Below are 26458 nucleotides of genomic sequence, written 5' to 3'. Positions count from 1 at the left end.
TAGGAGTATCTTATATATATTGGCTATTAGCTAGCACCTTATTAGATATATAGTTTCCAAATATTTTTTCCCTTTCCATAGGTTAGTTTTCATTGGCTTGATGGTTTCCTTTGCTGCACAGAAGGGTTTTTTTTTTTTTTTGCTTTTAATTTTTAGTGAGAAATAATGAACATATTATGTTGTATTAGTTTTAGGTGCATAATATAATGATTTTATAAATGTGTATGTTGTGAAATGATTACCACAATGGGTTTAGTTAACATCCATCACCACACATAGTTACAATTTATTTTCCTTTTTTGATGAGAACCTTAAAGATTTACTTTCTTAGCAAATTTCAAATATACAATATGGTATTGTTAATTATAGTCACCATGTTGTACGATACATCCCCAAGACTTACCTATCTTATAACTGGAAGTTTGTGCCTTTGACCACCTTTGCCCATTTCTCCCACCAACCTCCCTCCCCACCCGGCCCGTGGCAACCACCAATCTGTCATCTGTATCTAGGAGTTGATTTTTCTTTAAAATATTCTACATATAAGTGAGATCATACAATATTTGGCTCTCTTCGTCTGATTTATTTCAGTTAGAATAATGCCTTCAAGATCCGTCCGTGTTGTTGAAAATGGCAGGATTCTATTTATGGCTAAATAATTTTTCTCTCTCTCTCAGAGACTGAGAGAGAGAGAGGGAGAGAGGCGCCGGGGTGGCTCAGTTAAGCATCTGACTTCAGCTCAGGTCATGATCTCATGGTTTGGGAGTTTGAGCCCCGCATTGGGCTCCGCACTGATGGTGCAGAGCCTGCCTGGGATTTTCTCTCTGACCTCCCCGCCTTTTCAAAATAAATATATAAAACTTAAAAAGAGAGAGAGAGCGTGCACACACAAGTGGGGAGAGGGGCAGAGAGAGAGAGAGAGAGAGAGAGAGAGGGAGAAAATCCCAAGCAGGCTCCACACTCAGCATGGAGCCCAATGCGTGCTCGATCCCACAACCCTGGGATCATGACCTGAGCTGAAATCAAGAGTCAGATGCTCAACTGACTGAACCATGCAAGCGCCCTGAAAGTGTTTTCAAGTCCCCTACTATTGTTGCATTGTTGGCAATGTCTCCCTTCAGATCTGTTAGTATTTGCTTAATATATTTAGATGTTCTGATGTTGGATGCATATATACATATATACATATATATGCGTATTACATATTATATATTGTTATATTCTTGTGAATTTACCTCTTTATCATTATATAATGAATTTTTTTGTCTCTTGTTACTTAAAGTCTATTTTGTATGATATAAGTCTCTATTTTGGTTTCTATTTGCATGAAATATCTGTTCCCATCCTTTCACTTTGAGTCTATGTGTGTTCTTCAAACTGAATCGAGTCATTTGTAGGCAGCACCTTCTTTTTATCCAGAAAGCCACTCTATGCCTTGAGTTGGAGGATATAATCCATTTACATTTAATAGTGTTTATATTTAATTGATGTTATACATAGAATGAACTTCCCCAACTTAACCACCTTTATGGAATATGCATTCTGCAAATGAAAACATTTTAAGAACAACAAAAGGTAAAGGGAATATTTACATATATTTTACACTGGTTGTTTTACCATTTTATATTTTTATATTTGTCTCTCTTTTAAAATTTTTTTTTAATGTTTATTTATTTTTGAGAGAGAGAGGGAGAGAGAGAGAGCATGAGTGTGGGAGAGGCAGAGAGAGAGGGAGACACAGAATCCAAAGCAGGCTCCAGGCTCTGAGCTGTCAGTACAAAGTCCGACACAGGGCTTGGACCCATGAACCGTGAGATTATGACCTGAGCTGAAGTCGGACGCTTAACTGACTGAGCCTCCCAGGCGCTCCTTTATATTTCTCTTTAATCCATCAGGAATTATATTCATGATAGTGTGAGACGAAGTTCTACTTTAATTGTTTACCAAAAATTGGTAATACTGTAGTGTACCATTGGGGAGTGGAAAGAAATGACTTGTGACAAGGAGGAGAGTGCAAATCAGCCAGCTGGGAGTTGTACATCTCCTTCCTCGGTCATTCTTAGACTTCGTTCTACCACTGAGACATCTTACTGTTGAAGCTGGCTCTATTCAAGGGTGTCGCCCTGGTGATGTTTAACCATCACCAACAGACAGCACAAGATCAAGATCTACCATCACAAAGCAACTCCCTCGGGCTGCCTTCCGCTCCTGTCCCTCACCACTAGCAGCCACTAATTTTCCCCCATGTCCATAATTTTCTCATTTCAACCATGCTATGTAAATGGAATCATACAGCATGTAACTTTTTGAGCCTGGATTGCTTTTCACTCCAACTGTTGCAGGTATTAACATGCGGAGTAGTGTTCCATTGTACGTATGTGCCACAGTGAGTTTAACCTGTGAAAGAACATAAGGAACGTCGCTGGCTTGAAGTTATTCGAAATAAAGCTGCTTTTAACGTTTGTGCACAGGCTTTTGTATGTTCAGGAGTTTTCATTTCTCTGGAATAAATGCCCCGGGGTGCTATCGCTGGTTTGGAAGGTAAGTATATGTTTTACAAGAAACTGCCAAACTATTTTCCAGAGTGGCTGTAGCATTCTACACTTTCTCTTTTCTGATTCCATGTTTTCTTTTTCTTGGGTTCATTTTCCCTTGTTTATCAAGTATAGTTCCTTTCACTTCTTTTTAATTTTAAAAATTTTTTAAATTGTGGTAAAATACACTTCACAAAATGTGCCACGTTAGCCACTGTAAGTGTGCAATTCAGTGGCAGTAATTATATTCACGATGTTATGCAACTATCACCACTATCCATTTCCTGAACTTTCCTATCATCCCAAACCGAAACACTGTATCGATAAACACTAACAGTCCATTCCTCCTCCCGCTTAACTCTTGGTACCTTCTGTTCTGATTTCTGTCTCTGTATCTTTGCTTATTCTAGTTACCAGACATAAACGGAATCATACAGTAGTTGACCTTTCGTCTTGGTCTGTTTCACTCGGCAGAATGTTTTCAAAGTTTATCCATGCGTTGCGTATCAGAATTTCATTCCTTTTTAAGGCTGAATCTTTTCCACTACAGGGATACCCCGATTTTTTTAACCCATCCATCTGTTGATGGCCATCTGAGTTGTATCAACCTTTTGGCTGTTGTGAATAATGCTCCTCTGAGCCTTGGTGTGTAAACATCAAACTAAATCGTGTCCCCACAAAAATTCCTATGTTGAAGTCTTCACCCCTAGCACCTCAGAATGTGACTCTAGTTAGGGACAGGATCTTTACAGGTGTAATCAATCTTAAATAAGGTCCTTAGGGGGCGCCTGGGTGGCTCAGTCGGTTGAGCGTCCGACTTCGGCTCAGGTCACGATCTCACGGTCCATGAGTTCGAGCCCCGCGTCGGGCTCTGTGCTGACAGCTCAGAGCCTGGAGCCTGTTTCGGATTCTGTGTCTCCCTCTCTCTGACCCTCCCCTGTTCATGCTCTGTCTCTCTCTGTCTGAAAAATAAATAAAATGTTAAAAAAAAAAATTAAAAAAAAAAAAATAAGGTCCTTAGGATGGACCCTAATCCAGTATGACTGGTGTACTTATAAGAGGAGGGAATTTGGACGTAGACATATACAGAAGGCAGATGATGTGAAGACACGGGAAGAAGATGGCCACCCACAAACCAAGGAGATGCCTCAGGTCCAACCCTACTGACGCCATAACCTCACATTTCTGGCCTCCAGAATTGTACGAAAATGGCCTTCTGTTGTTTAAGCTACCCAGCTTTTGGTACTGGTTAGGTCAGCCCTAATAATATAGCAAGTATCTGTTTGAATCCGTACTTTCAGTTCTTTTGGGTACTATATCTAGAAATGGAGTTGCTGGATCATTTAGTAATCCTAGGTTTCACTCCTTGAGGAACCACCGAAATGTTCTCCACGATGATGGCACCATTTTATATTCCCAACAGCAATGCACCAGGGTTCCAATTTCATCACACCCTCATCGTCACTTGTTATCTTCTGCTTTTCTGACAAAAACCATCCTGACTGCTGTGAATTGGTACCTCCCTGTGATTTTGATTTGCTTTTTTTCTGATGACTATTGGTGTTGAACATCTTTTCATGTGCTTATGGGCAGTTGTGTATTTTCTTTGGAGATGTCTATTTAAGCCCATTTTTGAATTGGGTTGCTTTTTCTTTTTTTTTAATGTTTATTTTTCAGAGAGAGGGAGACAGAAAGAGACAGAGCACGAGTGGAGGAAGGGCAGAGAGGGAAACACAGAATCCGAAGCAGGCTCCGGTCTCCGAGCTGTCAGCACAGAGCTTGATGTGGGACTCAAACTCATGAACCATGATATCATGACCTAAGCCAAATTCGGATGCTTAATCAACTGAGCCACCCAGGATCCCCCGCTTGGGTCTTTTTTTTTTTTTAATTGTTGTTGAATTGAAGGAGTACTTTATATATTCTGGATATCTAACCCTTATCAGGTATATGATTTGCAAATATATTCTCTTGTAAAATAGTGATTTCTAGGAGCTTGGGGGAAGAAGGAATGGGCAATGACGCTCAAAGTATACACAATTTCAATTATACAAGATAAATAATTTCCGGAGGTCTACTATACAACACAATGCCTATAGCTAACAGTACTATATTATACATTTAAATTTTTCTGGAAGGGTAGATCTTAAGTGTTCTTAACACCATTACTCCCCACCATGAAAATTAATAATAATAAAGAAGATAGGAGGAAACTTTGAGAGGTGATGGATATGTCTATGGTCTGGATGTTGGTGATGGTTTCACAGATGTATACTTAAACTCATCAAGTTGCACATTAAATATGTACACCTTAAATTTTTTCCCCTCCCTTTCTGTGGGTTGTCTTTTCACTCTCTTATTACTGTCCTTTGAGGCACAAAAGGTTTAAATTTTGATGAAGTCCCATTGATCCATTGTTTCTTTTGTTGACTGTGCTTTTGGTGTCATATCCAAGAAATCATTGCCAAACCTAATGTCGTGGGGATTTCCCCCTCCTTTTTCTTATACGTTTTATAGCTTTAGCTCTTATGTTTAAGTCTTTGATCCTTTGAATTGTTTATGGTGTAAGGTCCAACTTCATTCTTTCGCACAAGGTTATCTAATTTTCCTAACACCATTTATTGAAAATATTGCCCTTTCTCCCACTGAATGGCCTTGCATGTATCTTCTATGGTTAAGTTTCTGTTCAAGTCTTGTGTCCATTGTCTAAATGAATTCTTTTTTAACTGTTGAGTTCAGGGGCACCTGGGTGGCTCAGGTTAGGAATCTGACTCTGGCTCAGGTCATGATCTCATGGTTCATGGGTTTGAGCCCCACATTGGACTCTTGTGCTGACAGTACAGATTCTGTCTCCCTCTCTCTCTGCCCTGCCCCCCACTCATGCTTTGTCTCTATCAAAAACAAATAAACATTAAAAAAATTTTAACTGAAAAAAAAATTTTAACTGTTGGGGCGCCTGGGTGGCTCAGGTCATGATCTCATGGTTTGTGAGTTCGAGCCCCACGTCGGGCTCTGGGATGACAGCTCAGAGCCTGGAGCCTCCTTCGGATTCTGTGTCTCCCTCTGCCCCTCTGCTGCTTACACTCTGTCTCTCACATTGTCTCAAAAATAAATAAACATTTAAAAAAATTTTTTAACTGTTGAGTTCAGACTATTCTTTATATATCATGGATATCAATTGTTGGTTGGACATGTAATTTGCAATTTTTTTTTCAGTCTCTAGCTTGTCCTTTTATTAACAGGATCTTTCATAGAACAAAAGTTTTAAATTTGGACTCAGTCCAATTTATCAGTTTTTTTTTAAAAACATGTTTTTGAGAGAGAGAGAGAAGCAAGTGGGGGAGAGGGGCAGAGGGAGAGAGAGAAAGAATCTCAAGCAGGCTCCATGCTCAGTGTGGAGCCCAGCATGGGGCTTGATCCCCTCCCATGGATCAGGACCTGAGCCGAAATTAGGAGATGCTCAACCGAGCCACCTAGGTGCCCCTGCTTTTTACCCCCCCGGTTATTGTAGTTTTCAGTTCTGACATTTCTATTTGGTTCTTCCTTATACCTTTGCTTTGCTGGGACTTTCTACATCTTCATTTGTTTTAAGCATGTTCATTTTAGCTCACTGATGCATTTTTATGATGGTGTCTTAAAATTTCTCGTTAGATAATATCTTGAATAGAAGTGGTGAGGGTGGGCATCCTTGTCTTGCTCCTGGTCTTAGAGGAAGAGCATTCAGTCTTTAACCATTATGATGTTAGCTGTGGGTTTTCTTATATGCCTTTGATTATATTCTTGTTTTCTTCTATTCCTACTTTATTTTTTCAAGAAGTGTATTTAAGTGCTTTTTCTGCTTCAGTTGAGATGATCATATGGTGTTTGATCCCTTTATTCTGTTAATGTATTGCATTGATTGGTTTTTGTAGTTGAACCATTTTTGCATTCCAGGAATCAATCCCACTTGGTCATGGTGTATAACCCCTTTAATGTGTTATAGATGGCTACTTAGTTACTTTTGATGGCTAATATTTTGTTGAGAGTTTTTACATTTATGTTCACCAGGGAAATTGGTCTATAGTTTTCTTTTCTCAGACTATCCTCAGGAAATGCTGGACTCATAAGAAGTATTCCCTCTTCTTCAATTTTTTAGAAGAGCTTCAGAAAGATTGATGTCAGTTCTTTAAATGGTAGAACTCGCCAGTGAAGCCATTTGGTCCTGGACTAAAATTATTTTTTTTGATTTAAATTTTAGTTAATATACAGCACAATATTGGTTTCAGAAGTAGACTTCAGTGATTCGCCACTTACATACAACACCCAGTGCTCATCACAAGTGCCCTCCTTAATGCCCATCACCCATTTAACCCATCTCCCACCTGCTTCCCTCTGTCAATCCTCAGCTTGATCTCTATCATTAAGAGTCTCTTGTGGTTTGTTTCCCTTTCTTCTCCCCTCGGCCCCTTTCCATATGTTCATCTGTTTTGTTTCTTAAATTCCACATATGAGTGAGATTTTTAAAGTTGTATTTTCCAGGGCACCTGGGTGGCTCAGTCGGTTGAGCGTCTGACTTCGGTTCAGGTCATGATCTCGCAGTTCGTGGGTTCGAGCCCCGTGTCGGGCTCTGTGTTGACAGCTCAGAGCCTGGAGCCTGTTTCAGATTCTGTGTCTCCCTCTCTCTCTACCCCTCCCCTGCTCGCACTCTGTCTCTCTCAAAAATAAACATTAAAAACTTTTTTTAAAAATTATATTCCCCCCCCCCTACTTTTACTAGCTATCATTTTACTGTGAAGGCTTTCCATCAACTGGGTGTCACTATAGTTCTTCCTCAAAATTGGTTGGTATAATGGTAACCTCCAATATGTGTGGGTTTATCCTGAGAGAGAAAGAGAGTGCAAGCTGGGGTGAGGGGTAGAGAGAGGAGAGAGAAAGAATCCCAAGCAAGCTCCACACCATCAGCGTGTAGCCTGACATGGGGCCTGAACTCATAAACCACGAGATCGTGACCTAAACCAAAACCAAGAGTTGGACGCTGAACAGACTGAGCCATCCAGGCATGTGTTTTTTGTTTTTTTTTTAATGACATATTGATTCAATGTTTTTCACAACTCCTCATTTTATTCAGACTGCCCCCAAACTGTCCAATGGGACCCCTTCCATCTGACTCCAATGTCCTATTGCGATATACCCATTAGTCTTAAAGTACTTTCTTGCTTTCAGACCAAAAAGATACTTTTCACTCATTTTTTAACTTACCTAGCTGTAGATCCAGCCTTTTCTCCACGGAACATGCTGGATAAAGGGTGAGTGACGCCTGTTCCCACTCCCCAACTGGCCAAGATGCGGCTGTCAGCCAGCAAGCCATCAAATGCGCCATCATGTCCTGGTCCAATGCCCCATGCATGCATACCCAGCTGTGACCATTCCTGAGCGCCCAGGCCCCAGCTACAGTGGTCACAGAGTGGAAGCGGTAAGACCAAGATCTCATCCAGGAGGGTGGTGGGAGGCAGGACTATGCATGAACCGAGGCTCTAAGCCGCACCGTGAATGCTCCATTGTCCCCTCAGACTTCACTCAAAAACATGAATCCAAAGACAACATTATTAAGAATATCCAAGATGGCAGAGACAGAACATTAAAGCCCCAGAGCAGGGAACTTCTGAGCACAGGTCCGAGTATGTCTTCTGTTTCTCAATTTTGTATTTTTTTCCATATAAATCCTAAAAGCTCTTGCTGTTTGATTTATAGGTCTCTATAGTGAACACAATTTTCCCATTGTATTTGCTAACTGGACAGTTATGAGATATAGAAATATCATTTTGTACTGTTGCTTTTGATGGCTACTTCTCATGTCATATCTCACCATTTTAGTGAAATGTAATGTTTCCGTATCAGTTCTCTTGGGCTTTCTAAGTAGAAAAAAGCACCTATAAATAGCTATCACTTGAGCACTTAGCACTGCTAGGTACTGTTGTATGTCATCTAATCCCCAGAAGCCCTTGAAGCTGGTGTGATCGTCACACCCGATTCACAGATTGGGTATGTGAAAGAGCAGAGACTTGCCCAAGGCCAAAGAACTAATGTCTACGTGTTAGCCAAAATTTCAGAGCCAACCGCAAGCCTCAACCACGAGGCTAGAACATTTCTACATAGGTTAGGTTAAGCCCCCTTCATTTCTGTTTGAAGACTGAGTACCTGGGGTAATACTTTCAGAAAAGCGCTAATGGTAGTGACAGCAAACATCTTTCTCTTGTTCTTGATTCTAACTGGAATGTCCAATGCTTCATTTTTAAGTATGATACTGACGGTTGTGGCTTAAAACGGAAACCTTTGCAACATGAGGATATTAGTAATGTATCTTTTCCTAAAATAAAGAACTAAAACTCAATCTAGCTGAAAGAGGGATGGGTCACGAGACCCTGTTAATATGGGTTTCCGTTCCAAAGGTTTATTCCAATCACGTTTATAGTACATAAAATAGCGATACTCTCTTGTTGAGAAAACAGAAAATGTGGCCACAGGGTTGATGCCAACTTAAATATAAGCCTCTACCTAAGGCAAGATTTCCTATCTACAGAATTCAACTAATATGAGACACGTACAAAGAAATCAATTCAACAACTTCCCTTAAAGATACGCAAGAAATCAAAAGAAGACAGTTTTTGTGGGAGGCTGATATGCACATTTTATTTAACAAACATAATGTACAAGACTAAAAGAACTGTATATATTCCCAGGAGAATTCAGAGTGTGTATACCTGGATTAGCACCTAGAAAGTACATAGAAAAGAACAACGGAAAAGGGGGAAAGCTTTCTGCAAAAATCACTTGGGCTCGGGTTCCTAAGTGCAGATTCTCACTGGCATCGGACAGTAACTCCTCGCACTCCACATGAGCTCCGTGATCGGCTGACTCGGTCAACTGCTTCACGCCTTTAGCGCTTCGTGACAACAGGTACGTCAACCGCATGGCTCTTACGGGGAAATTTAAGTAAAGGATACAGAGTTTTATACTCACCCTAGTTTTATTCCAAAATTACTGCGCTACAAATCTGTGTGGTACACTGTTAGGAAGATACTGAGATACTGCTTGTGTCATGTGACCTTGTTTCAGAACGATGCCCTGGAATTATGCACAATTTCACAGGTACGCTGATAATCTATAGAAATCACTGACTGGAAGGAGGATCACACGTGGCGTATTTAGGTTATGAAGGGTTCCGTTAGGATTAAAACGGTTCCACACTGCCAGTGGCTGTAAAGCCTCAGTATCACTTGACCGCACTGTGCATTTAATACAATGTTCTTTGGTTACATCATATTAACCACAAGGAGGACAGCTTCCTTGTCTACACAATAGATTAGTGGTTCTCAACTGAGGGCGAATTTGCGCCCACTCCACCCTGGAAACATTCGGCGATGTCTGGAGGAGATTTTTCACGACTGTGGGGGTTGCCACTAGTGTCTAGTGGGTATCGAGGCCAGGAATACTGCTAAACGTCCTGTAATGCACAGGGAAGCCCTCATAACAAAAAGTCCTCAGGCCCCAAATGTCAGTAGCACTGAGGTGGAGAAACCCTGAAAGAGGTTTATATGACATGCGTCTGGGTTGCCCATAGAGTCAAAGGTCTGCTGCAGACGGAGGCAGAAAGAAGGGTGCTACAGCTCTGAGGAGTTCCCCATCGGCTCTCGCCAGTGGAGGCCCGTTCACTCCTGTCTTCTGATCTAGACCCAGGACCAGCTCCTTTACGAAGACCTCTATAAATACCTCCTGAATGAGTGGAGGACGACGGTGCAAGAGGCGTGGTTCAAAGTCTTCAAATGACTATCTTGAACAGTAACTTTATACGACCTAAAAATTATTCTGAACCTCAATGGTGTCACAGTCTCTGACTGATTATACAGAACCTCAAAGTTAGGCTACCATATTGTTAAAGACGGAGTCAATATCTTCAGGGGAGTATGTCTAACGTTTCTAGATTCATTCAAGTGGGGCAAACCAAATAAAATGGTGTTAAAGGCAAACATTCAATATACTTCATTTTAAACTAAAAAAATTAACGCATGAAACGCCATGCACAGCAGACACCATTCCTTTTTTTTTTTTTACATATTTACAATTTTACACATTTACTTATCAATATATCTTCTATCTTTACAATTATAAAATTATTTCAAACTGTAGAAGAGTGGTACCATACATTTTGTAGCATTCATTTGTTTTATCCTTTAAAGGCAATTATTTACCCAAATCCAAACCACAGTGAATGCCACAGAGGAAGCACGTAGGAAAACCATGGACAAAAAACAGATTTAGACAAAACTTTCACATAAGCCTTAAATGAATCTATTTCAGTAACTCAAATAAATAGTATTTTATTATTTACTAAGCTTCCCCTGCCAGGAAAAACAAAACAAAACAAAACAAACAGAACAATCCCCACAAACTGTACCTTTAAAAACGCTCTGGCATTTATAAGCATTAAGTTATAGTCTAGATCCCAATCATGGACTGTAGTAAGGGCTAGCTACAATTTAGGCTCAAATAAATACTACCCATGTAAATATTTATCATCCTGCATAAACTTGAGGTTGCAATGGTGGAGGCAGTTTATCATTTTCAACATTTTCAGAGTCAATAGCTGCTAAAGACTGATTCGGGGGCTTAATTTCGAGTGGATACTTCTCAACAATGTCTTGAACCTCTTTTGCAATTCCATCTGTCCACTCTATGAGGTCTTTTTCAAGTTTCTTGGCTTCACTCATGATCCTTTCTTGCCGTTCATTCAACTGAGACAGAAGATCCAAGTTCTTATACATTTGCTTAACCCCTAAGCAAGCATCAGGAGACCAATTCTCAGATTCTTGCTTCCTGGGAGAAGTCTGGCCGGACATGTATCGATCAAAATCTTCCTGACTTAAATTCAAAGACTGAGCATCTAACTTCTCAATGAAAGCCACAGCACAGCACTAGAAAAAACCAGAAGGTTATTTACTATAGCCATAAGGGGAAAGGTACAAATATTCAAATACATCTTTTTAAATCCTTTTATTATGGTGAATTTAAAACAGAATCAAAAGTAGGAAAAAACAGGTAATGACCCACCATGGACTTCAGCTTCAAAAATTACCAACTCAGAGGCACTTGGGTGGCTCAGTCGCTTGAGCCTCAACTTTAGCTCAGGTGACGATCTCACAGTTTGTGAGTCTAAGCCCTACGTTGGGCTCCCTGCTGTCAGTGCAGAGCCTGCTTCAGATCCTCTGTCCCTCTCTCTCTGCCCCTTCCCTGCTTGAACTCTTTCAAAAATAAATAAACCAAACAAAACAAAATTAACAACTCACAGCAAGTCTGTTTTTCTTTCTCTTTCTTTCTTTTCCTTCCTTCCTTCCTTCCTTCCTTCCTTCCTTCCTTCCTTCCTTCCTCCCTCCCCCCCTCCCTTCCTTTCTTTTATTGACTCATTTATTTTGAGGGAGAGAGAGTGTGAGCACACCCAAGCAGGGGAGAGGCAGAAAGAGAGAGAATCTTAAGCAGGCTCCATGCCCAGCACAGAGCCCGATGTGGGGCTTGACCTCACAACCATGTCATGACCTGAGCCAAAATCGAGAGCTGGATGCTTACCTGAGCCACCCAGGCATCCCAATCATGTTTCCTTATACTCCCACCTGAAATAATACATTTCTTCCTTAGGAAAAAAAAAAAAAAAAAGAATTGCATTGCCAACTCCCATTGGGCCTGTGAGAAATTCAGTCCTCTCCTTGGGTTGTTCAAAGGTCTAGGGGTCTTATACGGAGTGAAATGTTGGGGGAGGCACCTTCAGTGTTTGTTCCACACTGGCTACAGAGTTTCCCGTGGACAAAAACTGAATGATTCCTCAAACTCGGAGACTCTCTGCTTCCCTGCCATGTTGCAGGGAAGAGGAACCACTGTTGGGACTGGGAGCTCTAGGGGCAAGTGACTGGGGAACATGTCCCGTAAAGCCATTCCCCTTTGAGGTCCTGCCAGCCCCACAATGCTCACTCAGGGCTTGGCCAGCTACTGGGCACATCAGCAGGTACTGGAGTGGCACACAGACCTCTGGTCCTCTAAGGACCTTTGGTGCTTTAACGTCAAGTGGTTGAAAGAACAGGCTTTGAAATCAAGCAACCTGAGTTGTCACCTCCGTCATATGTTGGCCAGGAGTTTCTGTGAGCCTGGGGAAAGTTACCTACTGTCTCTGGGGTTCCTGTATCTGTAAAACGGGAAATACCACCCAGATTTATTGTGAGAATGAAGCAATCCAGCACGTGTAACGTGCTTAGCTCACAGGTCGGCAGTAAGAAATGAACAAGCGGGAGCAATTATTAGTACAGAATCCTTGGGCAAATGGTCAGTGAAGCAGACATCTGTTGGCTATACTTTCTCATATTGATTTAATTTGACAAAGAAAATGAATTTTCGCATTTTCTTAAAAAACTATTTTCACAAGAAAGACATGCAATATAAACAGAGGGAAACGGGCAGCTCTCAGAATTTCTTCTGAGAACTCATTCCCAGGATCCAACATTATTACACATTAAAAAGGGAATCATCTTTTTGAGGAATATTTAGCAAATCTACTACAACGGACTCATCTGACAAGAATGGGCCCATCTGACCCTGCCATACAGGTGCCCACGGTGTCCGTGGATGTGCTGCAGTCCCCGGAGAGAGGAGGAATCTAAGAGGATTCTAACATTCCTGGCATGGATGGATGCTGTTGCCCCAAGTGGAAACAGCGTATATGAGAAAGGAGAAAACCATTTGGTGGGGAAGTAGGTTTAGTTTTGAAAAAATTAAATTTGAGGCCCAATAAATAGCCAGAAGTGGAGCTCAGCAGGAGGGCAAGCAGGTGACGTGTGTGTGTCATCACTGTGCAGATGACAGCAGAGCGGCGACCAGAGCAGACAGCCTAGGGAGAGAGATGCATAGAGGACAGCACCCCACGGAAAAACCCAACTTGAGAAGACACAAAGCTCACAAGGAGACAAGTAAGGAGTGGAACTCTGAAATCCAAAGGCAGGAAGTTCTAGAACAAAGGAGTTACCAAGAATGTTAAAGAAGTAAGATGAAGGCTGACAGTTTTCATGGGATTTGACTTCTGCCGGAGCAGTTTCACTGGAGCAGAGGGATCAGAAGCCGGACTGAATCAGCAAGAGGACGGAGACATAAGGTGCTAACAGGGCTGTAGGTCAAGGTGCTGGGAAGCTGCAGGGAAAAGGGGAGCCAGCAGCCTCCACTGCTGACCACCAGGACGACCCTCAAACACCTCCCAGCCCTGCTCATTTCTCTACTACCAGCCACGTCTCCATCTTCATAATTCTCAGGGATTTTCCACACTTTCTCATGTTCTCTAGATGAAGAACTAAATCCAAAAGGCTCTTCCTGGCAGTCAAGTGCATGTTTTCACTTATGTTAAGAAATGCTTACTTCAGCTACTTAAACTTTTGGGGGAGTATAGTTAAACCACCATGTGGCTGGGAGGATGAAAACTACTGCAAATAATGGAACAAGCATCATTTTGAAAAAGGGCATTCCCAGGACGGGCTAAATGGGTGATGGGTATAAGGAGTGCACTTGGATGAGCACGGGGTGTTGTACGTGATGAATCACTGAATTCTACATCTAAAACTAGTATTACGGTGCATGTTAACTAACTGGAATTTCATAAGAGCTTGCAAAAAGGAAAAGAGCATTCCCAGCTCCCCGCAAACCACATCCCCAGATGCTACCACAACAGTCATGAGCGGCTGGATGCCATGGCTGAGGGTGAGGTTAACCGGGGCAGGTCCAGGTTTTGCAGCACTGGAAATTTATACACTTTTGGGAACCCACTTAAAGGAAAACAAAATACAGAATCAGGAACAAAAGGGAATACATATTTAGCATTTAAAAATAAATCACAACAAATTTCTGGAAGCTTGGGAGATTCAAGCTTGTCTTTTTAGATTCAATTGTCTTTTTAGACAATTTACTAGAAACGCTGCCTTATGTAACCTGGTTTCCTCTCCCTATCACCCTGTACAACTTCCTACCCAGGAAAGAAGGCACATAAGGTATCCTGAGGCTCAAATCCATTAGTAAATCTAGTCTCAAGCAAACAAACAAAAGTTAAGTGGTCAGTAAAAGGAAGTATTCAGCCTTACAACTTAGATACACATATTTTAATGCCATCTTGCCTAGAATCAATCAGCACGGTTAACAACAGTCGAAAATCATTTCACGTCCTCTAGACTGACCCTTGCCTAAAATCTCAGGATTCAGTTCTAAGAGATCATTTATAGAAATAAAGCAAAAAATAATTCTTAAGTCTTTCAATAAAGAAGTCAAAGTTCATGATCTGATTTATTCATGGTTGAAACAACCCAACTAAGTGAATGGCCCTTTGAACCAGGACCTGGGGAAGTGATGGCCAACAGCACCAGACACTCCTCCACGTGACTATCGTGTCTTCTGTAAGAGGATCACAATCTCTGGTCAAGTACTGAGAGGTGGGGTGTTTGCCCGGCCCAGTCACGTGTGCTGTGTGACAGCAAGCAAGCCTCTTTAGCTTTACTGATTCCTCAACTCACGGGCAGTAAACTGTCCCAGGCCTGTGAGTGATGTGTCACATCCCTAAAATAAATACCTTCACGGTTCCTCTCTGTAACTCCAGGAAATCAAATCCTTACCAGATTGGTGAAATAGTAGCCATCCTCTCCAGTCATCAATCGGCTTGGGTTGCAGAAGCGGGTGATATACTGGATATTGGACTGAAGGCGTGGGGGGTTGCCCTTCAAAACAATGTAGATGAGAGTGGGTAAAAAGTCATCGGCTGACGCTGGCTCGTTCTTGGTGATCTTAATGGCATTGAAGATGTGCTTGCTACACTTGGTGATGCAGGCCAACTTATCTCGAGGTACACGCTTAGAATCCATTTCAATGATATCTATAAAGCAGAAAAGACACTGCTTCCAATGAGAAAATGATTACATAAAAGAAGTATTAGAATAATCATTTTTTAGTCTATCAAATTACAGAGGTTAACCCTTTCTCCACCAGGTAACTTAGTATATAAAAAACTTTGACCACAGAAACTGTAAACACTAGCTCATCATTACAGAATGTGTAACCAGGCACAGAACCACAGACCAGGCATTATATGCATTATTTCTGTGCTCCACAAGCCTATTTCTTTTCCATCCTCAGATTGTACAATGGATACTACTTGTAGGAAGGGAACTGAGGGTCAGAGAAGTTCCATAATTTGCCCAAAATTATATAGACAGCCAGTGACAGAGGGCAGATTCAAGTCTGATTCTCTAACGCATGCCTTTAATCACAATGGTGAACTGCTTATGAGCTCCTTGGAGAATTAAGAGCGTTTTTCCTGCTTCTGTTCCTCTAATACACTGTAAAAGTCAGTTTAGGAAGCCTACTGCTTTTTAGAAAGGTGGGTACTATACAAAGCACCATTGTATTGGATATAAAAATACAGCTGCTAAAATCTATCACATGTATAGTCCATAGCGGCCAGTCCCCACGGCATATAAATCTCCACCAGCTACAAACACCTACAGCACTTTTATGACATTTATAACCTACTAGTTAGCACAGGGGATAAAGCAAGGGTATACATTTACTCTCATTCATTCCCTTCAGAGAAAAATTACTTCACTGCCCCAAACTACCACTAAGTGCCAGGCTCTTGCAAATGGACACTCTGTGCCACAAAGACCGGGAGGTGGGGAGGAGTTCAGCACCACTAGAACAACAGAAGAGGAAGGAGGGAGTGCGCCTCTGGATAGGCATTTCTGCCTGCCATCTGGAGCAGCGTGAAAGAAGAGAGCTGAGGCAGGTTAATTTGAAAGCAATTTCTGGTCAACAGCAGCAACAAAAGGTTCTGATTTAGGTGGGGTGATGGCGCATGTCACGGTTCTTTCTGCTCCCAGCTCTCATCCCGGAGGTCGGTTACTGGGAGGAATCCTCACGGACCACCAGCCATGGAAGACTAATGTATGGGACAGAAACACCCGACAGTGCAGAGGCTGTATTTTAACTTCTTAACGCTTCTAGTCCCTGTACATACATGTCTATTGTATGCTTTTGCTTATTTTATGGTTTAGTTCCTTTACTCTTTCAATGATGGGTTGTAATTATTGTTACTATGTCTCAAACTATTTTCTTTTTCTATTTGAGTAGAATGTATGTAAAAAAGATCTGGGGCAGGGGGGTGCCTGGGTGGCTCAGTTAAGCGTCTGACTTTGGCTCCATGATTTGTGGGTTTGAGCCCTGCATCAGGCTTTGTGCTGACAGCTCAGAGCCTGGAGCCTGCTTCAGATTCTGTGTTCCCCCCCCCCCCTCTCTGCTCCTCCCCCCTCCTCTCTCTCAAGAAAAAACATTGAGAAAAAAAAATTTTTTGAGACTTTTTAAAAACTGTTTTTACTACTGTTTTTATCTTGTTTAGCTTTCTACCTTTATTGTTGGCTTTTATTTTTTATTTTAAACCTTTCTCTCATTTTAAACCACTGTCTCATTATTTATTCTTTAAGTCTTGTTTAAAAAAAGTTTTAAAGTTTATTTATTTCTGGGAGAGAGAGAGAGAGAGAGAGAATTCGTGTGTACGTGAGCATGCAAACAGGGGAGGGGCAGAGAGAGGGAGACACAGAAACCGAGGTAGGTTCCAGCCTCAGAGCTGTCAGCACAGAGCCTGACACAGGGCTGGAACCGGTGAACTGTGAGATCATGACTGAGGCGAAGTCAGACACTTAGCTGACCGAGCCACCCAGGTGGTCCTATTCTTTTTTTTTTTTTTTTTTAAATTTTTTTTTCAACGTTTTTTATTTATTTTTGGGACAGAGAGAGACAGAGCATGAACGGGGGAGGGGCAGAGAGAGAGGGAGACACAGAATCCGAAACAGGCTCCAGGCTCCGAGCCATCAGCCCAGAGCCTGACGCGGGGCTCGAACTCACGGACCGCGAGATCGTGACCTGGCTGAAGTCGGACGCTTAACCGACTGCGCCACCCAGGCGCCCCCAGGTGGTCCTATTCTTTAAGTTTTTGTTTTTTTTTTAATGTTTATTTATTTTTGAGAGAGAGAGAGAGAGAGACAGAGCGTGAGAGGGCGAGGAGGAGAGACAGGGAGATACAGAATCCGAAGCAGGCTTCAGGCTCTGAGCTGTCAGCACAGAGTCCGACGTGGGGCTCGAACCCACAAACCGTGAGATCATGACCTGAGCCGAAGTTAGATGTTCTACTGACTGAGCCAAATGGGGCATCTGGCTGGCTCAGTTGGAGGAGCATGGGACTCCTGATCTTGGCGACATGAATTTGAGCCCCATGTGGGATGCAGAGATTACTTAAAACTTAAAAAAAAAAAAATAAAAGTGAATTACTTTTTATCTGGATGCATGTGTAGCTGCCACTGCCAAGAGGGAGGGCCAAGAGTGTAAAAAGAGAAGGGAAGGGAAAAGAAAAAAAAGAGGGAAGGGGGTATAGATTTCCGTCACACTCTTTGTCCTGCAGCAACCCCTCCTCTAGAATCCTTTAGTCTGAAGGAAGTTTTCTGGGGGGAACTCTTTTGGACCCCCCCCCCCCCCTTTTGTAGCTAGTTCCATGATTTGCACTGCTCTAAAGCCTAAAGGAGGAGATCTGGGAGGAAATAACAACAGGAAACTCACCACCATATTAATTCTTTGAGCAATGATTTCCTGCCCTAATCTGTCTGCTCTTATTTACTTTTCAGAATCCTCAGATAACTGCTTTGTGTCTGCCATCCAGGGCTTTTACTTGTAGTCAGTAGGAAGGACAGGCTGAGGGTGGGTCCTCCATCTTAGCAGAAGTCTTAGATTTATCGTTCAAGTTTTGTAAACAAAGTAGGCTGTAGCTCCAAGTCGTGATTCCTCAACCTTGGCACTAATGAGATTTTGGACTGGATAATTTTTTTTTTTTTTTGTAGGGGACTGTCCTGTCTTGCATGATGTTTAATAGCATCCGTGGCCTCACTTCTAGATGACAGATGTCAACTGAAACGGAAAATGCCTTATTCAGTATATTTATCAACAAAACTGACAGTGCTGATTGGTAGCACCTGGGACAATGTAGAGACATTTAACTGATGTCTCCATATTGAAGACCACTGTTACAGACCGTCCTCTCTGGGACTCCTGTACTTAGGCTAACAATTTCAGATTAGGAACACAGTGATCATTAGAACCTTTGGCCCTCCTAGAGGCAGAACGTATCTGTACTTGGACTGGCAAGATACGGGGGTTAAGATGAGGAAGAGTAAGAAAGCTTTTAAAATTTTATGGCCAGGGGCGCCTGGGTGGCTCAGTTGGCTGAGTGTCTGACTCTTGGTTTTGGGTCAGGTCATGATCTTATGGTTTGTGGGTTCCAACCCACATCAGGCTCTGTGCTGACAGTGTGGTGCCCACTTGGGATTCTCTCTCTCTCACTGCTCCTCCTCTCTCTCTCTCTCTCTCTCTCTCTCTCTCAGAGTAAACATTAAAAAATAAAATAAAATCTTGTGGCCAAATTTCTACTACTAAAATACCTCTTCAAACTCCAACTCAGATGACTTGAGAGAAAAAAGTTTCATCTCTCAAATTCTATTAACAAACTGTTGATGTATTAAAATCCTCTTAGTTCTATTCTTAAGCAAACAATGGTCTGGCTCCTGTAGTTTCTGGTTTTATAAGGTCTATCCTATGGCATTTCAGAAAAGAGTCCCAAACATAAACTCCTTTGAAGTACTTTAAACATAAACCAATTGGTCTTGAACTTGGTAAGAGTCTTTGGGAAAAAACACAAGTACAATGTCCATATCCAGGCTTCTCACCTTCAATCTCTTATGATGTTCCCTGAGCAAAAGGTAGGAGTGGGGGTGGGCCTTGACCCAAAGGAGTCAATTCATGAAGCCTATAACACAGCCTTGCAGAAAAGCTTTGAACAACAAAGATGACAGTATTTAGCTAGGCCAGTTAGACTCTGCAAGGGGAATTACAGAAAACAATTCATTTAATAACAGGAGTTAAAATGCAGAGAGATACAAAGAGAAGCAGAACCTGAAAGAGCGCAAGAATCATGTTAACAGCAGATATCCCAGTCCCCAGAGGGGCTGTGGAGCTAAGTTTCCGTGAGAGTGTGGCTTCCTTTCCTACCTTGATAATCTCTTAAGTAACCCCCTATTTCTTCCTGTAACATGAGTGAGTCTCTAATTCTTACAACCAAAGGAGCCTACCTAACGGTTTGCCTCCAACACTGCTAACAGCAGCTGAGCAACTAACTTTCTTTCCCAGCAGAATTTCACCAACAATCTCTAAATGGGCAAGTCTTTCCAACTCTTCTTAATTGAGGAGAAGCTGGTCAAGGTTGGATGTCTTCTCTAGTAGGAGCAATTTGTTTTGGTTCTTTGCTTTTTTAAAATTTTCATGGGCTATTTCTGCTGGGCTATTCCTATGACTAAGAAACAGAAACCTTATTAGGTGCCTGGACCTGTCCAGGATGCTGGAACCACAAATTCAGGGCACTTCATTTACTTCTTAGACAAACCAGAAAAATAATCCAAAGCACATCTCTAATTACCAATTAGAGAGACATCATTTTAATATGTAACTTCAGCTCGGGGAGTACCTTGTACCACCAACTCCCTTCCTCCCTCTAAAATTATCTTGAATATACAAATGCCATTGAGTTTTAAGAAATTAGCCTTAGCTGCATTTGACCTTGGTTTAGTTCAATGCCCAAGAAATAAGAGACCCTGGTCACAGAAAATAAAGGGGAAATGTAGTTTACCTGCTAAGGTGAATACTTCAAATTTATAAAACTAGCACTCTTGCAAAAGGCTTTTCCCACATTCCAATATACCTCTGGCAATATACCTTACTGTCTGGCTGCTCACTGACCTAAGTATGGATTTATGTTAACTTCAAGGAGAAACACCCAGATAAGAAAGCTCTCAGTTTCACTGACCTGTGATTGCTTTCACCACCATATCAGATACTTCGGAAATTTCTTCATTAACAGGGACGCAAAGCATCTGAGGTGTGACCCAGTGCAGGGCTCTACAAAGAGGGAAAGACAGTAAAAATCCCAAGAATAGACTGCAGCCATTTGTCTTGTCATGTCCTTCAGTTAAGGGGAAATATGGGACACCACTGACTAATGAGGCCATCGTAGGCTCAAGCATATCGCTGCTGAACATATTAGGGGCTGAGCTGAAGTAACTAGAATCCTTAAATGAGGCTTCTCTTCGGCACTTATCACAAGGAAAGCAGAAGACAACTTTACTGGTTGAAATGAGATTATACTGAGGCTGAAGAGAAATTTGAGGATAAAGATCTGAGAAGAATCTGCTGCTTCCTCTCTTCACTGTCCATCACCCTTAACGTCCACTTAGGCTCTGCCTTCAACTTATGAGACTGAGTAAGAGATCAACAAGTGTGTGTCGCCCTAGTCTGAATCACTGAATTTCCTGGCCACACCCTAGCTTCCCAGCAGAGACTCTGCTGCTGACCCTCACCAGTTGTCTGACAAATGCTCTCACCCTGCATGTCAGTCCAAAGCCCATCTAGCTCCTTCTGGCTCCATGTGGCACCTTTCCAATACCAAGTCCTCACTTCTGGGGTGACACTACCAAGAACAGATCTACCAATTACCAGCCCCACTGTCTGGGAACACCGTTTGGATTCCTAGGGCCCCTCCTCCAGAAACACCTGTGCACAACCAATCTCAGACCTATTCCCACATTTAGATGGCCTATTTCCTAAGTGTTTCACTGCCACCAGAATAGAGCCCTGGGGGAATAGAGCCCACTCTACTGCCCATGGAAGATTAAGCACTTTGGGAAGTGTTATCAACCCAGTGCTAGGGGGAGGATGTAATTGGAGGAACAGCTAAATAAGGAGCACCACTGGTTGTGGGGGGGGGGGGGGGGGAAATCATGACACCTTAATATGGGTATGTCCAGCTTAACTTCCTGCCTCACAAGACAGGACAAAGCAATGAGAAGTAATGAAATTTCCACCTGTTCCTTGGAAGTTTTGGAGATTTTGAAACAATCTCAAACACTGGATCTGCTTCTCATCTAAAGCTGCTGGAGTCAGAAGGATAAGCAAGAAGGTGATTTCAGGCCTTTCCTCCTAGCAATTTACCATATTCCTTGTCTTTCTGACACCACAAAGAAGCTCAGTGCTAAGGCTGGCAGGTCCCTTTGCTGTTATTTGCCCTCAAGGTTTGAAATGCAAGTGCTCTGTTCTCCCACAGTGTGTTCTTCCCATGGTAGGTAGTAAACACAAGACAAAGCAAAACAACCAACTACCGGATCCTCTTTTGAATAGCGAGATCTTTCTTCTCATCATCGGTAGTTTCTGGACAGAACACATACTTATAGAGACGAGTCATGATGTACTTTTCGATCTGATCCATTATCTTCTCAACTTTTTCCGGAGGCACTGGAATATCCAAATGGACACAAAAGCTCAAGAGAGGGATGGACAGTTTATTTTTATTTTTATTTTTTTTTCAATATATGAAATTTATTGTCAAATTGGTTTCCATACAACACCCAGTGCTCATCCAGGGATGGACAGTTTAAATTAAGAATATGTTTTCATAGTTTTTCCGACATAGCAGAAAACTAATTTACTAGTTAATACATTAAATATACCCAGAAACAAAAGTACAAGATGTTACATTAAAAAATATCCTTTAGGGGCGCCTGGGTGGCTCAGTCGGTTAAGTGTCTGACTTTGGCTCAGGTCATGATCTCACAGTTTGTGAGTTCGAGCCCCACGTCAGGCTCTGTGCTGACGGCTCAAAGCCTGGAGCCTGCTTCGGATTCTGTGTGTCTGTCTCTTTGCCCCTCCCCCACTCATGCTCTGTCTGTCTGTCTCTGTCTCAAGAATAAATAAATATTTAAAAAAAATTTTTTAAATAAAAAAATAAAAAATACCCTTTAAAAACTTAACCTCAATTTTTGGGACTGCCTCTCACAGAACTGCCAGTTCTAACCTAAGCTGCTTGGCGGGACCTAATAGGTTGTATGCCTTGCCAAGTGGGAAGACCTCAGCATGGCTCACACTATTGCTACATTAGAAAAGCACTTGAAATTCCCAAAACAGAATGACAGCAACCCACTCTTCCATTTTTTCTGAGGTTTACTATAAAACCTTGGAGATTTGGAGGTGTACAGGTGGGGCTTATTTCTCATTTATACATATATGCTAAGTATATCCTAAAACCCAACATCAATGGAAGTCAAATTCAAGAAAATCTCAAAAACCCTACAGCTCTAAGTCACTGATTCTCAATTTTTATTCCACCCCCACCCATCTGAGGAATACATAATCATGAAAAATGACTCACCATAATGGTGATTCCAAGATGGGGGTTTCATTTAGAAGCCTCCTAAATGGGTTTTAATCAACTCTGCCCCTGCCCCAATGGAATTATTAAACATTGTTCAATAAATGACCCAACTGCTGTGATTACTTTGGAATGATACACATGGTGGTATTGAAAGACACTCTAAGGATAAGACCAGCTACCAGGATGTCAGTGGAGTCATTTATAGGACAGAGTTGGCAAACCAGCCAGGCCATCAGAGAAACAGAGAAAGTTCTAAAAGACTCAAAGGTCAGACTCTGTACAACTGACCAGCAATCCCTTAATGGCTGGCTACCAAAGTATTACCTTTTCCACGAGTCTGCATTCTTTCAGTCACATTCTGGTAGAAATCCTGAGTAAACTCTGACTGTTCCTCAATGCTTAAATCCTGAAAAAAAGGGACAAAGAGGTTGCTTGGTAGCTGAAGAAAGATCACGCATAAAGCTCTAAATTTTATAAAGTTTCCAAAATCCACTCCTTAATTGGTGCTAATCTCAAAAGTACCTACCAATTACATAACCCTGTAGAAAAGTCTGTCCTGTAATGTTATTTACAACACCCCATGACCTCTTATTTCTTTTGATGTATATATGTATTCCTACATGGGTATAATGCATATGTTGATAATTTACACACTTATGTGCATTTCTATTTATCTGATCTACTTAATCATTTTTGGTGGCTTTCTCACATCTCATTATATTAAATGATGTATTTAACCAGTCTCTACCATTGTGCGTTTGGGCTCCTCTCTTTTTTTCACTATTATGTACAATTGTGTGGACTGTTTCTCTTGGGTTATTTCTTTGTGATACATTTTCAAGAGTGACATTAACAGTTCATAAATATGAACAACTTTGTATCTCTAAGTATCTACTGCTAGACTGTAATCCTCAGAAACTCCCAATGCAGAGTCATTAGCCATGTATGTGTATTTATTTCTCCAGGGCCCCTACAATAATGGTCTTCGTAATTTTTATTTGGGTTTACTCATTATGTGGTATAATATGTATACTTATTCCCTACTTTCTTTTCAAGAATAAAGTCTACATAAAATATAAACACAGTTCAGGGAGCCCAGGTGGCTCATGAGTTCACGAGTTCAAGCCCTGCATCGGGCTCTGTACTGACAGCTCAGAGCCTAGAGCCTGCTTCAGGTTCTGTGCCTCCCTCGCTCTGCCCCTCCCCTGCTCGAACTCTGTGTCTCTCTCTCTCTCTCTCTCAAAAAGAAATAAGCATTAAAAAATATAAACACAGTTTAGCACAGTTAACTAGAAGATGATAGGGACGCTTGGGTGGCTCAGTCGGTTAAGGGTCCAACTTTGACTCAGGTCATGATCTCATAGTTCATGGGTTCGAGTCCTGTGTCGGCTCTGCTTACAGCTCAGAGCCTGGAGCCTGCTTAGGATTCTGTGTCTCCCTCTCTCTCTGCCCTTACCCCTCTTGCACTCTGTCTTTCTCTCTTTCTCTCTCTCTCTCAAAATAAATAAACAAACACTTAAAAACAACTAGAAGATGATAGGAAGAAACACAAAACATGGAGAGAAACAGAATACAGAGGCAGGAACAACAGAAAACGTAGTCCTTAAAGATAGAGAAATTAGTCCAGTCAGTCCAGTTTAGTCTCTAACTAAACTTTCTAGCAATCAACACCAAGAAAAAATAGTCACATAATTGGGTGTTCAAAATATAAATGCAAACGAACCCTTCAGGTGAAATTCTGACACCAAACCCAGAAATTTCTCTCAAGGGTTCTCCTAAAGACTCACTGTAGAAGGGCATGATCATGGCCCAGGACAAATTCCACAGGACCGTTTTTCACAGCCTGCCTCTATGCAGGCCAATGACAGCATGCCGGCAAGGGCCCATAAGGCCTTGGTGAAAGCATGCAGTCCCTGTCACTGGCTTAAATCCCGAAAGACGCGTTAGGGTCCAGATCGTGTCGTTCTGCCTTTTACGATGTCCCTCCCACGTATCCTTTCCCGGTTTGGGCCTCAGCAACCCTCCCCTCGAGTATAGCTGCTCTCCCCAACTGTGACGTTTCTCACTTTTCAATCTATCCTGCACCCCACAGTCCAACTGATCATCTGAGATTCAGATCTGAGCACAGAATGAGATTAATCATCGGAGCGTCATACTTCCAATGGTTGTCCATCAGATGAATGCCGAAGCCTGCACTCAGAATCACCACCCCTTCCTCCTTCCCGCTTACCCTGCCAGGTTACCCAATTGTTCTGAGGTCTGCTTTTGGCTATTCCACCTCTCCAACACTATAAAGTTACTCTCTGCCTGCATTACTTTGACTCCTCTCCAGTCTTCCAACAGCTGTCCGAGGAAGGCTGTGTTCATACCTTACTTCTAAGAGCGGTCTTTCATTCCCTCAGTCCAAACAGCCTTATGGGCCTCACAGCACTCACAGTGCACCTGCTGCTTTCTTAACTAGGTATTTACAGAAGAGTCCTTTGGTTGAATTAAAATTGATCCCTTGTCTAAGCAAGAACTTGGTACTAAGTAAACTTTAGACGTTTTGAAATGTTGCTTTCATTTGTATTTACCACCATTTTCCAGTGCTGCCTTCCATTCTACCTTTTATTTTACGTTACACAGCTTTTAAAAAGTGAATACCACTAAACCTTTACCTGATCCTTAAGAACAATATTTAAAAAGTTCAACTGCAGCTTGAAAACTGTTTTAAATTTCTCCACAGAAATAAGTATCTCTCCAGCACAAATAAATATCCTAATCGACTTCACTAATTTACTTCTAAGTTTTTTCATGTTTAACTCTGAAATGTAAGGTGCAAGTATGAAATATGGACCGTAAGTAATCTATATACAAACTTCCCTTTGTCAGTAGCAGATAGTAAGTAAAAAGCAACACTGCTCCCTCTGTTCCCCCAGTTGCTCCTGAGAAACCGAATTTATTTCTGGAATCCCTGGTTTATTTCACTGTCCTATATTTTAATTTTTTAATTAAAATCTCACCTAGTTGTGATGTCTTTCATTTTAGGATACATTTTGAAGTCTGCTAGATTTAGAAACCTCTCCTACCAAATTCTTGTTCCCAAACCCACCACACAAAAAGATTATATATTTGCTTTTTTTTCTAGAATAAATATAACATTGTAATTTAAATTTTTCTTACCTAGATCCAAGATACTATCTTTAGTCTTTTATTTTTTAAATGTTTGTTTACTTTGAGAGAGAGAGAGAGAGAGAGAGAGAGAGAGAGGGAAAGAGGGAGGGAGAGAGAATCTCAAGCAGGCTTAGCATTATCGGTGCAGAGCCTGACATGGGACTTGACCTTACGACCATGAGATCATGACCTGAGCTGAAATCTAGAGTTGGACACTTAACTGACTGAGCCATCCAGGCGCCCCAACAATCCTTAGTCTTTTAAATCTTTGTATGAACTAACTTTCCTTATTAGACTTTTACTAATATTTAATGCTATTTATCGCTATTATATTTAAAAATTACTATTTTTTAAAGGTTTATTTTTGAGAGAGAGACACAGCGTGAGCAGGGGAAGGGCAGAGAGAGAGGGAAACACAGAATTT

General features: G+C 41.7%; 1 protein-coding gene across 5 annotated transcripts in view; it reads right to left on the bottom strand.

Moving 5' to 3' along the window:
* Positions 1-9175: 9175 nt before the first annotated feature.
* RABGEF1 (RAB guanine nucleotide exchange factor 1) overlaps positions 9176-26458 on the bottom strand; it is a 60870-nt gene continuing 43587 nt past the window's right edge. For all 5 annotated transcript variants that reach the window (XM_019421738.2, XM_019421741.2, XM_019421739.2 and 2 more), the window contains exons 5-9: positions 23206-23287; positions 21833-21965; positions 20485-20576; positions 15203-15459; positions 9176-11485 (exon numbers count right to left, since the gene is read on the bottom strand). In XM_019421738.2, coding sequence (XP_019277283.1) covers positions 11087-11485; positions 15203-15459; positions 20485-20576; positions 21833-21965; positions 23206-23287 — 963 coding nt within the window. In that variant the 3' untranslated portion in view covers positions 9176-11086. The remainder of the gene's footprint in view (positions 11486-15202; positions 15460-20484; positions 20577-21832; positions 21966-23205; positions 23288-26458) is intronic.

Source organism: Panthera pardus, unplaced genomic scaffold (assembly GCF_024362965.1).
Source record: "Panthera pardus isolate Hobbes unplaced genomic scaffold, ASM2436296v1 HiC_scaffold_4, whole genome shotgun sequence".
Taxonomy (NCBI): domain Eukaryota; kingdom Metazoa; phylum Chordata; class Mammalia; order Carnivora; family Felidae; genus Panthera; species Panthera pardus.
Note: the sequence above shows the minus strand (reverse complement) of the source record. Positions and strands in the feature narration are given on the sequence as shown.